The 15,409-nt window shown below is 39.9% G+C and overlaps 1 protein-coding gene across 3 annotated transcripts in view; it reads left to right on the top strand.

Annotated features, from left to right (window-relative positions):
* Positions 1-15,409, top strand: part of LOC142493527 (amine sulfotransferase-like) — a 70,555-nt gene that overhangs the window by 12,668 nt on the left and 42,478 nt on the right. For all 3 annotated transcript variants that reach the window (XM_075597685.1, XM_075597682.1, XM_075597683.1), the window contains 3 exons: positions 2,536-2,662; positions 5,554-5,648; positions 9,881-10,061. In XM_075597685.1, coding sequence (XP_075453800.1) covers positions 2,536-2,662; positions 5,554-5,648; positions 9,881-10,061 — 403 coding nt within the window. The remainder of the gene's footprint in view (positions 1-2,535; positions 2,663-5,553; positions 5,649-9,880; positions 10,062-15,409) is intronic.

The raw sequence follows: 15,409 nt of genomic DNA, 5'->3' as shown, positions 1-15,409 counted from the left end.
GTATGAGTTAGGTTGTTTAATAATGTTGTGCCTTGGTTAATAAAGATTATTATTTGTGTTACATGTATTTGTACCCTTACCATACCTGATGGAGTTAAACTTATCTAGCATGTAGGTCATTATGACCCATTTAAATCCACACATGTGGGAGTCACCGTGCTATGCACCGATTGGTTAATGCTCCAATTAAGCCAGACCTATCAGATATGATATTAGGGTATAAAATCCACATTTATTCAATGTATTAGTACCCCTGAAGAAGAAGCCTTCGCTTCGAAACGTGTTGGATAAATTTTTAGCATATATATCACTTTTTATTACCTATCTGTATGCTAGCTATACTCTCTGATATTGCGTGGAGCCGAAATACTAGGCATTTTCCCGCGATTGTGGACAGTGCGGTAAAAACATCCTCACTTTACGGCCGTCCTCACTTTGCGGCCGATCACCCAGGACATACGGGACACTTGAGGTAACAGCTTGCCCGAGAAGCTGTTGACCTCCATCGCCGACGGAGCCGGGTAACGAGGCTAGGAGAGATGAACGGAGTTCCCCTCGAGTGAAGCTCTTCAATTAGACTCCTGTAACCCAAAGAAGGACTCAAACGGAGGCTTGTCCTCAGCTGCAGAGTGTGCCGTGCTGCATTAAGGAAGATCCCCAGATGGTTGGCGGCAGATGCATCACCTCCACTCACTCATGTTTATGTACATGAAATGCTGGTAACTTTCTAATCTGATGTACGCAGATATCTTACCCTAAACAATATATATATATTACTTTGCATACTTCACTATGTGCGTTTGCGCTTTTGTTCCTTTTTTACAGTTGCTTTAGGGGTTCCTCTACCCTTACAACAGCTGCAGACGCCAGGTCTATATAGAGGTTGCATATTTATTATTTTCTCACTTCACCAAGTGGTGTTTTATTTGGGTTATATATACAGTAGACCTTAGTAGTTAGCGCACTCATTATATTTGTATATCATATTGCTTGATGCATGGGCTACATTAATATTGCCTAGAGATCAATAATACACAATACTAAGCATTCTCCTGTCATAAGACACTTTTCTGTGCTGGTAAACACCTGACAGACTATTAACTTGAATGGTCTGGAGAATGTGTTCAGAAGCTAGAAGACTGCTTGGTAAATAAGGCTATTTCTGCTTCCATATCAGTGTGAGGGTCTGTGCCCTGGCAATGTATCTTAACAAACCACTTTACGCTACTGGAGATATATGTGCAGTCCTTGCATAGTTTGGGTAAAATCACATACATGGTCACATGACACTTTCAATTTTTTTCACACTTAAAGAATGTTTTCAATTGAGAGTTTCACTGTACGGGTAAAATAATTTGCACAGCTAAGCTTTATAATTGTCATCATTACAAAACAAATATCTGCTGTCTTAGGAGAAGGAGAATTATTAGGGCAGCTTGTAGGTAAAAACTATGATAAGTAACTATGGTAACTCTTGCTCTGCTAATTACATAAAGTGAATGAGGTGGTAGAGGTGCATACAGGAATCAACAATTGTTCATTTGAGCAGAAAAAGGCATGGTTTAATGCACTCTAAACCAAAGGATATATATGTATCAATTAAAATGCAACTTTAATTCAACAACAATGAAGAAGAATGAAGTGATAATAATGAAAGATACGTATATACTGAAAAAACAGTCCTGAACAGGCAGTCTGTAACCAGCCTTGAGGGACGTAAAAACAAGTATTGTAACAAACCTCTGAGAATGATAATAGAATCAATATTGATCAAAGCAGGAATTGTAGAAAAATACCCACATCAATAAGACAAGTAATCATAGTGGTAATTATTTTATTAGGACAGGGCTTATGCAGCCGTATTGTAGCTGCTAGCTTGCTTTGGATGTTACAATTGCCACTATATTGCCACTATGAATACTTGTGCCTGATCGATGCGAGTATTTTTCAACAATTGCTGCTTGTAACAATATTGATACTATTACCACTCTGAGGTATGTTACAATATGTCACAGACTGCCTGTTGAGGATTTTTTTTTTTTTTTTAGTTTATACTTTTCTTTCATTATTATCCCTTGTGTTGAATTAAAGTTGCAGTTTAATTGATACATGTACACCTTTGGCTTAGAGCAAGTGGGCACAACATTTTCTAATGGGGACGCGGAACCGAGCCCAGCTCTTACAGAGGCCTCGCGCTTTCCCCAACATTTTAATAGATTGCCAGGGTAGAGCGCGGGGCCTCTGTAACTGTCTCTTACCTTCTCTCCGGCTTCTACTCTGGCATCTTCTGATAGTTGTCTTGACAACACGACGTTGTGACGTCGCAGAGATGAGGCGATGCCGGAGAGCAGGTAAAACGCATGTCTTTTTTCAACACCTTCCCCTATGTAACTATCAATGGAATACATTTTTCACCCAGGAATTTTTAATTAAAAGAAAGAAACTACTTGTCTGATGCTTAGTAACTTGTTTGAAAATGTCTTAAAAAGCAAATACTAAATGGTTTCAGGTAACAGTTGCCTTTACACTTTACAGGTTATTTATGTAACCAGGAATCCAAAAGATACTTTGGTGTCATATTTTCATTTCAATAAAATCGTGGTGAAAGCGTTGCAAACAGACAATATGGATGATTTCATGGAGAACTATTTGTCAGGGAAAGGTAATATTTACTTTAGGGGTAATGCTTCATTCATTTACTCTTCTCTCACCAACAAAAGGATTGCTCAGGACTATAATATAATTATTATTACTTAATAGCTTGATGAGACCAAGGTCCCAAGCAGGTGGGCTAAGTTAAAGTGCCACCTTAAAACATGCACTATAAATAATTATATCCTTAACATACAATGAAGCATGTTCATTTCAGAGTAAAATGTATTGTTTAAATATGAAATGATCTTCTCAGTGACAACCAGGTACAACTCATTGATTCCTATTAGAGATGTGTACACAATTTATCTATGCATGAGAAACTGGCAGAATTTGTTATTTTGCATTAAAAAATAAGCAAAAGTTCCTGAAAGGATGATGAGTATTTTTACTTTGGTAACATATAATAATTAATGTCTTGTACACAGAGGTTAAAAAAAACAAAAAAGGGAACGCCAGAAGAAAGACTTTAATAAAAAATGTAAACACTTTATCAAATAAATCTATGAACACTTACATTACATATAAAACAATTGATATGGCAGGATCCCCACACTATGGACTGGTGGTGCCAAAGCGGTCCCTTCAGACAGATGATAAACCGCAATTATACCGATAGCCAGATGGAAAGGGAGTCCTGTGGCAACAGAGCCTCAGCAGTGTGCTCGTTAAGGGAGGGGCCGTGTCACAGCGTCCAACGTGTAGACATTTCGATCAATTCTACACTTCATCGGGGGGTTGGTACGACGATCTGGGTACAGCCCTATATACGGACCAGTGTTTTCCCATTGGCCCAGATCCATCAATACATTTCATGATAAATATACTCTCTTAACATATAAAACCGAACAATGACAATTGACTCACTAAATTTACAACAATAAATAAAACGACAAACAATTCACAACACATAAAAATGACATCCTCATAAATTGTACCCCATCTTACATATTTGGAATAGCTCACTTAGATTACATTTAGATTGGTTCATATTTACAGCCACTTGATTGTAACTTCAAGGGGACTCCCTATCCCAATTAGATATTTACTGTTCACAGAGGTCGGACATAATCCTCTCAAGTACATATATTGATTTCTCTTATACTTTATAAAGTACCCTGCATGTGAAACGTGTAAGAGTGTCTGCATCAGTACTTTTTGTCCATGTTTTTATCTACTGTAAATAAACCCTTTTGATTATCATATCACTATTTTCTTTTTGTGAGACGCAGTGCACCGGTTTTTTCCCTTATGGGAGTTCCTGTATGGGATGTTGCTTGTCGTTTTATTTATTGTTGTAAATTTAGTGAGTCAATTGTCATTGTTTGGTTTTATATGTTAAGAGAGTATTTTTATCATGAAATTTATTGATGGATCTGGGCCAATGGGAAAACACTGATCCGTATATATAGGGCTGTACCCAGATCGTTAGACAAACCTCCTGATGATGCGTAGAATTGCACGAAACGCGTTGAGGTAATCAAGGTCTACACGCAGGAAGCTGTGACAACAGACGTCCGGACACGGCCCCTCCCCTAACCGCCCCCGTAAGCCATGAGCGAGCTGCTGAGGCTCCATAGCATTTCTTGTGTTGCCACAGGACTTCCTATATTGCGGTTCCTTTCCATCTGGCTATTGGTATAATTGCTGTTTATCATCTGCCTGAAGGGACCGCTTGGGCACCACCAGTCCATGGTGTGGGGATCCTGCTGTCTCAATTGTTTTATATGTAATGTAAGTGTTCATAGATTTATTTTGTTTGATAAAGTGTTTACAATTTTTAGTTAATCAGTCTTTCTTCTTGCACTCCCTTTTTTGTTTTTATAAATTTATAGTTTACCCCGTTGGATCATCTGAGAAGGTTGGAGTAGCGGGAATGATTGATTTTGAATATACCAGGAAGCCCGATATCAGCGCAGTCTCAAATTGGAAATTTCTTTGTACACAGAGGTTGAATTGATTTAAACAAGACATACTAGATACAAAATATTGGAGGCTTGCATAATGGCCCATATTTAACAAAGATGTATTCTCTATGCTATAAAAGCCGAACAGAAAAGTCTAAAATAAATTACTGTTCCTTTAAAAATAAAGTGGAATTGTACGTTTGTAAATAAACCACTGCTTTTAAATGGAGATGAAATTAACTTGTGTGGGGTCTACGGAGCTGCCACTGAAGCTATAGCTGAGGTCTATCACTTCACACTCATCATTGCAAGGACACGGTCCTGTTTTCCTATGATCAGAACTTCACATACAGTACTAAACTCATGCTACTGAGAATCTCTGAATTTCAATGAAATTCCATTTGCATCATGCTCCAAAGATCCCCATGGGCAGTAAGGCAACACAAGCTAAAATACCACTCATTCTTGGTAAACTAAAATAAATGTTTTGCTTATTGGTAATGCCCATTAAATAGTTTGGTATATCTATCCAGTATTTAGGTTATCCGAAATAATATGAATTCCTTCATAAACAACATTAGTACCAAGACATGCTAGTATTTGTATGTATTATTTAACCTTTATGTATTACCTGAGCTCTACAACAAACATTTCTTATTGACAAACACAATTTTGCAAATGTACACACTTTGATAACTTCAAGGTATGTGTGTTCAATACACCATTTTCTATTCCAATAATTGCATAAAATAGCACACTATCATGGTAGCAGTTCATAATGAATGTGGTGGTTCTGTACTAGTACATGAAGTCACTCATGTTCATTCATTATTGTTGCAAAAGGAGCAGGTCGCAATTAGAATTTCTGGCATTAATAGCTCCCTGAATCACTTGAAGCTAGGGAGGAATGTGCAGACCTGCATGTGACTAATATGCCTGCGGTGTGCAGAAAAGTATCTTTACTTTGTCATTAAATTCATTTTATTCCTTACAGTGGTTTATGGTTCTTGGTTTGATCATGTCACGAGCTGGTACACCAACAAGAAAGACTTCAATATTCTTTTTATGACATATGAGGAAATGATAATGGTAAGGGATTGTTTACAGTATATACCTAAATTATGATTGTAGTGCACAGACTAAAAGTAGTTTCTAAAAACGTTGTTGCTCCGTCAATAATTTGAATCAGAGTGAATAAAGTCATAAATAAAATGATCACATTTATTTGGTGTCCCACAGGGCTTGGACTTCTACCCCCCATTTTTTAATTCTATATACTATTTTTCTTGATGAGCACATATTGTAAGTACAGGCATACCCCGCATTAATATACGCAATAGGACCAGAGCATGTATGTAAAGCGAAAATGTACTTCAAGTGAAGCACTCCCTTTTTTCCACTTATTGAAGTATGTACTCTACTGCAATCATCATATACGTGAATAACTGATGTTAATAACGCATGTGTAAGAGGCTCTATAGTCTCCCCTCTCGTGCAAAGCTTCGGTACAGGTAGGTAGCCGGTATTGCTGTTCAGGACGTGCTGACAGGCGCATGTGTGAGCTGTCATTTGACTATTGGGTGATATGTACTTACTCGCGAGTGTACTTAAAGTGAGTGTCCTTAAAGCGGGGTATGCCTGTACATGATAGTCACAGCAATGCAAATTCATTTAAAAGGTTAGCTTACTTGACCTAATGTGTAGACGCTGGCCATGATGGAGCACCATCACCATGAGCTCTTAACACCATTTCTCGGAGCAATGGGTAGAAGTGCCATGTACAGGACTTGAGACAGGGTCATATGGGTGTTTTGTATTCTGAAGACAATGTTTCAATAAGGTAAGCTATCATTTTAATTAAATTGGGAGTGCTATCCTGTATTTATAAGAACAGTTCCGAGGATGAACTTTCGAACTTTGGGCACCCAAACACAGCAATATTATTATTCAACTGAGAAGACTAGTGAGTGCTCTTACACTATTACAGTGAGCTCATTATTCATTTGCCTTTTAGTAATATCAAATATAACTCAAAACCCATCAACAATATGCTACTGGATGCCCCACCATAAAGTAAAATGCAATATGCCCAAGACAGAATTGATGATCTTTCCACTACAGACAGATCCTGTTACATTCTTTAAAATTACAATAAATGGTATCCCCATTTATTCTCTCCTATAAGCACACTGCCTTTATTGCAGGGTCCTTTTGTTTTTCATACAGAAGACTGTAGATAATATACACTTCTATCCCTCTTACTATGCTGCAGCTAAAATGTAACTGCAACTTAACCTGTTGATTCCTGTCTTTTCTTTGTTTCAGTTCCACTTTCAATTGTTTTTAAATACAGCACTAGATTGCTGTCAAGTGAACCCAGGACATCCATCTCTTCCTCCCTCTGGCGAACCGGCCCGCAATGGAGTTCACGTCAGGTCATTTTCCCTCTTTCGAGGGATGGTGACTAGCCCGTGGGTTGTGCCGGAGCACCCCAGCCCTAATGGGCTGGTTGTAAGAATACCATCCCTCCATAGCCAAAAGGCGCAGGAGACATGTGGACATGGGGCTTATCCCACCTCTTTACTAGCTTTAGGACCAAGTGCGTGCAATTGAGCATCCTACTTAAGCCCCTGATAGGATTAGTACTGCACTTGGTCTTAGCCACAAGCCAAGAAGTGAATTCTGATCTTAGCCAAAAGGCCGAGAAGCGATCCTTAAGCAACTAAAAATCTAGAATATTCTGTAATCAGAGAGGAGTAAAACTAATCCAACAAAGGGCATCTAAATCAAGTAAAATAAATAATTTAGAGATGGGCAAACGTATCCTAAATCGCTTTAAGAAAGTTCCTTCAAATTATATAACGTAATTGCAGAATCGTGATATATTGGAGCAAAGACTATTTGTTGATTTGCAGATCAGCACGCCCCAAAAAGTAGAATGTGCGTCAAAATAGTTCAAGTTGAATCTGGCATAAACGCTAAAATTTCTAGTTATATAAGCAGAATTAAGTTTCTCTGCATCAAACACATCTATTTGGCACAGAAAATGTGTTTCATTATACAGGTTAACAAAATGTATTTTCTTAATGTAGTTACTATAAATAATGTTACATTGATCATTTATATTTACCAACACTAGTTATAAATATAAAATATATAATTCTGTTTTTATTTAAATTGTATCAATCAGATATTCAACATGACACAATGCATCAAACTACAAACTGTGCATGACATGTATGAAGTCGCATAATGTCTTTCATACATAAGACGCACATTTTTTTAAGTTTTGGACTACTTTTACGCACTAAAGTTGACCCACAATAAAACTTCAAATATGGTCTTCGTACATATACCCCGTAATGTTTTGCTGTACTAGAGCACATTTTTCTGGGGGGTGCGCGGTGTTGCAGGGGCCCTGCGCTCTTCCCCAAGGCATTGAAATGAAACGCCGGGGGATCGTGTGAGGCCCCTGCAACTCTAAACTTACCTTCACTCTTCCGGCGTCATGACTCGTGTCCATGGAAACCGCCGCGTAGTCATGTGATGTCACACGCTTCAAATTACACCGCGGGTCATGTAACGTGACTTCACATGACCCGCGGCATCATTTGACGCCACGCGAGGTAAGGGGGGCGGGGAGGGCACCACTGGAGCAGAACAGGCAGTGGGGGCGCAGCAAAAAAGTTTGCACGCCCCTGTACAAGAGAATAATAATAGGCATCAGAGGAACATTTTGCAGATAATTCCCAGTGAAAGACATACAGTAACAGGGGTCTGTGTGCATACTGTAAGCAGAAAGACTGATGTATGCACACTGTGAGGGGGAATAATGTGAGATGTTATATGTATTTGATGTATGACTGACCAATTAAAGGGACGGAAAGGGTGCATGCGAAGCTTGTGGTTATGTATTATGAAGAAAATAGATACAAAACTTTATGTAACTGATGTCTCCTTTCATTATCATTGTAAATACTAACTGTGGTGCATGCTTTGTTCCGAAGAGGAGAATCGACTTCTACTAACCAAGAGAATCCTGACTGCATTGTCTAAACTGTGTGCATGTCATTAGAAAGGCCTGCAGTATCCTGTCTATCTGTCTCATATTCAATAACCAGCATTATCTCCGCTTTACAACAGATAAAGAACTCCGGGGTATGCTTTCCACTACACATAATGAAAAAGAGAACGTAACGCACTCCCAAAACAAGGACAGGGTTTACATGGGTACCTTATTCGTGGTTGCAGCGCCTCCAGTCAGCATGGGTCCTTTGGGTGGAAGAATGGTCCATACTGACACCTTTTATTGGTTCTCAGACAGTGAATAACACTGATGATGGTACAATGGTGTTTATTTGCAGCTTCAGATCTTACAGCATTGCATATCTTTCCTATTAGGCCTGGTGATAGTAATGGTACTCCTCCTGAGGCCTCCTAGTGAGACCCAGGGTAGCTGGTACTCAATCAACAGTGAGAGTGCCAGTATTTATACCCGTTGGGTGTGACTGTAACTCTGTCTCATAACAAGACAGATCTGGATACTGATAGGCCATCACATCCAGTATATGGCCCAATCAGTATCCACCCCTCAGGCTGACACTCTCTGGCTGTTGCTAGGCTCGCCCTTAGATACATCAATGGCTCTAAGGCTGCAAAAGCACACAAGGCCTTTCTGAAGGAATTAACCCATCCACTGCCTGCACTTAACAGGACTTACACTGGTAGGGCCCCAGAAAAGAAGTAGCGGCCGGAGGCTAGGCAACATAGACAAAGTTGATTCTTTTAACTGATTGTGCAAATCTGGTCACTTTTACACGGAATCTACTACTGACTTCAGTGGAAGTTCCCATGAGATTATGCCCCTATCAGCACAAACACAGTTTAATGAATAGCCCCAAAGAATAATTGTTCATTTTTTTAAAACAATACTAATACTCTGTGTATTTGGTATTAAGGTACTTTGTATGTAATATTATGTCAGTTGGTGAATTTTTGCAAACTTTTCTTAGCTTAGCAAAGTTTTCGCCAGATGCAAATGTCTGTAATTTTCTCATTTTTAACAATAATGTATATATCTCCAACAATGTGTTGAAGAAAGGAGGGAAAGAATGGGATTTGGTGTTTTAAATGTGGGTATAATTGATCAACCTTACAGATTTAGGGATGTCTGTGGAATGAGCAACTTGGAATGGCTTTTTTTTTTTTTAAAGGTATATATCGTGATTCATTTTTCCAAATATTTTATAGTGTAACATTTAAACGTTGCATATGCAGTTTTCAGAAAATGTTTAAGTGCATAAATATTGTTCCTATTTCAGGATCTGAGGTCAAGTGTGCTAAAAATCTGTCGCTTTGTGGGAAAAGAGCTTGATGAACAGGCACTGGCAACTGTTATTGAAAAAGCCACATTCAAAAACATGAAACATGATCCAGTTGCAAATTATACATTTATTCCGGACGACGTCTTGAACAAAAAGAAAGGAGCTTTCGTTCGCAAAGGTACATTTGGCACAGGTGCATGTGCTCACACAAGAAGAAACTTTAGTTCCAAATTCCAATAGCTGTACTGGATATGGAGATGTGGTGATTCAATCTACACTGTAATTTCTTATTGTGGTTGACAGTTTCAAATAGTTTGGGAATATATATTATTTCAATGTGTATTTGGCTGTACTGATCCTTTATCTCTCTCTGTCTTGTCTCTTACTCTCTCTGTCTCTCTCTCTGTATGTCTCTGTCTCTCTCTCTCTCTGTCTCTGTCTCTCTCTCTCTCTGTCTCTCTCTCTCTCTGTCTCTGTCTCTCTGTCTCTCTCTGTCTCTGTCTCTGTATGTCTCTGCCTCTGTCTCTCTCTGTATGTCTCTGTCTTTCTCTCTGTCTCTCTCTGTCTCTCTCTCTCTCTGTCTCTCTCTGTCTCTCTCTATCTCTCTCTGTCTCTCTGTCTCTCTCTGTCTCTGTCTCTGTTTCTCTGTCTCTCTGTCTCTCTCTCTCTTCTTGTCTCTCTGTCTCTCTCTCTCTCTCTCTCTCTGTCTCTCTCTCTGTCTCTCTCTCTCTGTCTCTCTCTCTTCTTGTCTCTCTGTCTCTCTCTCTTCTTGTCTCTCTGTCTCTCTCTGTCTCTGTCTCTCTCTGTCTCTCTCTCTCTCTCTCTGTATTTATCTCTCTCTCTCTCTCTCTCTGTCTCTCTCTATTTCTCTCTTGAACAATCTGACAACAGATTTTGGATTGCTCTCTAAAATAAAAATTCGAGATGGTGATCGCCCTTTTAGATATTGATCCGCAGAAAGCCGCAGACCAAAGGAACCGGCCGATCCGAGGCACATCCCAATCCGGCACAAAAAAAATAAATCCCCATCTCTAGTAGATACTACTACAAACACACCAATTGTTCTGCACCAACCCTGCTGGTTACGAAGAGCAGCAGCACCCCAGCCCTGCGTGGAAACCAGGCACAAAAGATAGATTCAACACAACACTTTGGCCAAGATTCACAGAGCTCGTTAATTCCTTAACACAGTGTTAATGCCTTTATAAGTGCTAATGGGTCATTTCAAAGCTCAGGGACGCAGTGTTAAGTGCTGGGGTTTTTTTGGCCGAAAAGGGCAGTGCAGAAAACTTTTTACTGGAGTTTGAAGATGCATGTATACAACTCCAAACACACCTTAAACAACATGTGAAGAGAGACCTGTGCACAATAAGGAGCAAATCTGAGTTACTGGGGAAATATGCTAATTTAAGTCATTTAAATATATTGTGCATGTCCAAATTGGCATGTATCTCATGTGTACTCCTTCTTGTGCACAGGTGTCTCTCCGTGTGTCTCTGTCTCTCTGCAGCGCTAAATTAACATGACATTAATCCTATGCTAATTAGATATACAACAGCCGTGGTTTTTGCATACAATTAGCTTTGTGAATAGCCTTAATCTCAGAGAAAATACTGTCCTTTAATGATTGGGATAACGTCCTGTCATTAGCGCTTCATTAGTGGAGTTTTGTGGGGACTGGTCTGCTCTAGTTCTGTTCTGGCCCTGATGCATTCTTTAAAATCAACACCTTTTAATTCGGACAGCAGGACAGGCCCAGATTCTATAGGAAGGGGCCACGTGGCTGAGGGTAGGTTAAGAATTATTCTCAGAATCACTAAGCAGTGTTAAATAAATGATAAAACGCTACGCTAACCCATACAGGAACAGGCTTTCATTTCATTCAGTTAACGCCAGATTCACTGTCAATTACATGCAGAAATAACTCCCGTATTACAGCTCATTATCTCAGTATCACTTTCACTGTCATTGCAGTGATTTCATGGTGGAAATACCAAGTATATTATAATGGCCAACAATTAGCGTTGCAACCCATTGACCTATTAAGGCATGTATGAATTTGAATTGCAGACACTAAAAGGTGCCATACCTATGAGAGTTGTATTATACCATACAGTTATTACTTGTATTATATCCACATTTAGGCACCCACTTATCTGAAGCATGTAAACATCTAACACACAGTGCCAGTTATAGCTGAATGTGTCTCTTGTCTCAAATCCACCCCCCCCCCCACCCGTCTGGGAGATTTACATACTACTACATGGGTGTGTGGTGCTTTACCTGTTGGTTCAGGAGACTGGGAGCGATCTGCATTACATTGAGACCAGGACAGGCTACTTTCTTCTTCTTTAGTTCTCGTCTCTGGTGCTGTACACCTCCAGCAGTAAAGGGCTCGTGGGTGTCCTGAGGTCAGTTCCCACCACTGCATACTTATTCCACTCTACCCAGGAACTGACACTCAGGCAGATGAAAGATGAACAAGGGTCTTTATTGTATCGCATCTACTGCATTTCTTACATACAGTGAATGCATATCCAGAGGACTTCCGATCCCTCTAGATGGTGCATACCCCGGTAGTAGGGGGCAATGAGTCTGATGTTCCCCAGGCCTACGCCTGGGGTGGGCCAGCTCATCCTCGCAATGGGAGAGTCTGACAGCCCATTCTCTCTCCTCTCTCTCCAGAGCACGACTGAATACGTTTTGGCTCTACCTCTTCTTTAGCAAGCAGGTGCGGGCCCATCGACTGTACCTATCCCTGATAGGCTGCACCCAGGCCATGAGTCATCACCGCACTACTGTCCATCAAAGGAGGAGCACAAGGGGTGTCAAGAGCCCACAGTTTAACCTGTTAATGCCCTGAACTTATTAGGGACTTACATAACAGATATACTATGGGGAATGAGAGGCACAATGAGACATACCCTGTTACACATAATAGCCGTAGCCAAATATTATGAGAGTACATTATTAGAAAGCGGCAGGCTCATAGCTCAGTAATTACCACTTTGTTATTGAACCCTTCAATTGGTATAAAGAGATACCATATACCTATAGAAATTCAGACTCTGGTGACATTTTAATTTGCAGAATGAAATCTGAAAATTTCACCGTTCTTAGTTGATTTTGCTCACTATATTTTAAGTTATCAATTAAAACACTACATTTTCATTCACTCTATCTACACCATCATTACTACATAGGGGTATTGAGTGCTCACTCTATTTCTTCCTGTGTTTCGTACCTACTGCACCATCCATACCATTGGATTAAGGGATCCCCTCGATTTAAATAACGAGCCTGAAGAGACAGAATAATATTTGGGATATTAAATGTTAATTCTCAATGTATTGCTGGTTGGTAAATGTACTGTGTGTAATGTGATCTATTTATCACATCTCTCTGTATCCCTGACCAGGCACCATCGGGGATTGGAAAAATATATTGACTGTGGCACAGAACGAGAGGTTTGATAAGGTTTTTCTGGAGAAGACTAACGATCTTCCGCTCAAATTAATCTGGGATATTCATGAAGAAAAATGAATCCTGGAAGAGTCTTTGTTTGGAATTCACGGATTGGACTGAAAATAATGATAGTGCTCCTGGAGCAAGCAAATTAAATCCAGGCTCCTTTAAGTCATTTTGCACAATTACAATTCCTTCACTGTCAGGGGTGTCTGCCTGCATCCCATTCATTCTGAATAATGAGTAAATGAATAAAAATTAAATAAAAAATAATTGAGTTACTATAAATGAGTTAATTCTGCTAACTTGTGCAGCTGTTTACAGTATCCTCTGATGATTTAAACCAAGCTAGTGTTTGCCTTCATGGCGCCTGTACTCCAAATCAGGTCCATAGCAAACCACTGTTAAACTGTTAAACACTCTACCTGACTTGTTTGTGACAGCACAGCAGTATTTAGTGTTTTCTTTGCATGAAGATAATGCACTTTCTACCTGAATTTCAAACAAGGTGTACAAAATAAGTTATGGTGCGTAAAAAAGTGCCACAAACCCTCCACCGGACAGCGTAGAGCACTAGTGGGCAACAGGCGGCTTAGGGGCCACATGAAGCCCATGGCGGGGGCTTCACCTGTGACCCCCAACCACGGGTTAATCCAGCTGCCTGCTCTCCGCAGTACAGAGGGAGTGGAGATCTTGCTGTTGTGGATATACCTGCTTCCCACTCCTTTTGCTGCCTAATGATCGTGCTCATCACTAGTTCCAATTGTAAGTAGAGGAGTGGTACAGTTTTCATCAGTGTGCTGGCATGTCGATGCTGACTGGACTGCCCTAATTCTGTCTGTGTAACACATATACGTATATGTGGGTAATCTGTGGCCCTTTTTAGGGTTTAATAGCCACACATGCGGCCCTTATGGTATATCATGTTGCTTACCACTGGCATACAGCAATGATAAAGATTACTTCTGAGCATATTCCTATGTCCCAGACAGGACCACAAACCTGCCTTGCCCCATATTCACACGGCATACAATGCTTCCACTGCAGCCAGGTTACCTAAATTAGTAACAGATGTTCTTTTCCCTGCGTTGAATGCATATCCACAAAAGTAATGATATGCAAAAACAATGGCTGTTCTTCAACTAATTAGCATAGGCTTACCATCAGGTTAAATTAAAACTACATTGCCTTACATAAATTAGCACTACATTGTGTTAAGTACAGTAAGGTAGCACTATGTTGCATTAACTTCCAATAACCTGGCATTAAGCATACCTTACCTAAGAGTAACCTATATTTCATGGTATGGATACGGTAATGCCATCTTTTAGTATGACCTAAATAACAGGGGGAATGCCTGAATTGCATGTCGTTAGCCTAATGAAGCTTAGTGCATCGGGCCCACGGTGTGTCACTTTTTGTTTCTTATCCATTCTAACATCATTCTTTATAACCTAATGCCTGCCATATGACAGCTTTTTCATCATAGCCTGGATTAAAGTGCATGGTCAGCAAACCTGGTCACAGACAGCTGTTTGGACCTTTTGTGCATCAGTTGATGCACCATAACTTACTTTGTGTAACTAGTTTGTAGCAACTACCAGCTTCACAATGTAATGCCAGTAACCATCCTTCCATAGCTGTATGTGGGTAGGTTTGTTGTACAATCTGTGTAAAGAAATACTGTAAGCTTATAGGGAACCATATTAAATTGGATAAGAAGTCAAAAGTGCCACACTGAGAGTTCTAATTTGCACGTTCTTACCCCTTGCTGTAGTGGAATCATTGTATGCTGATTGACTATGGGGAAAGGCAGGTTAATCTGAGACTCTTGAATATGCTCACAATTGTGTGTTTTGTTTGTTTTTTAAATCTTTGCGCTAACTGTTGTAGCCATGTGTAAAATTGGTGTACAGATCTCTCTCATACTGAGCAGTAACTCTTGTTAAAAGGGCAGGGTTGCCAGTAGTCATCATGGAGGTTTGCCCTCAAACTCCTGTGATGTGTAAGATAGTAGCAAAGGAAGTAACAGCATGCTCTGTGTCCACTGTTAGTGACACA

This window comes from Ascaphus truei, chromosome 4 (assembly GCF_040206685.1).
Source record: "Ascaphus truei isolate aAscTru1 chromosome 4, aAscTru1.hap1, whole genome shotgun sequence".
NCBI classification, from domain to species: domain Eukaryota; kingdom Metazoa; phylum Chordata; class Amphibia; order Anura; family Ascaphidae; genus Ascaphus; species Ascaphus truei.
This window is presented reverse-complemented; position numbering and strand designations above follow the sequence as displayed.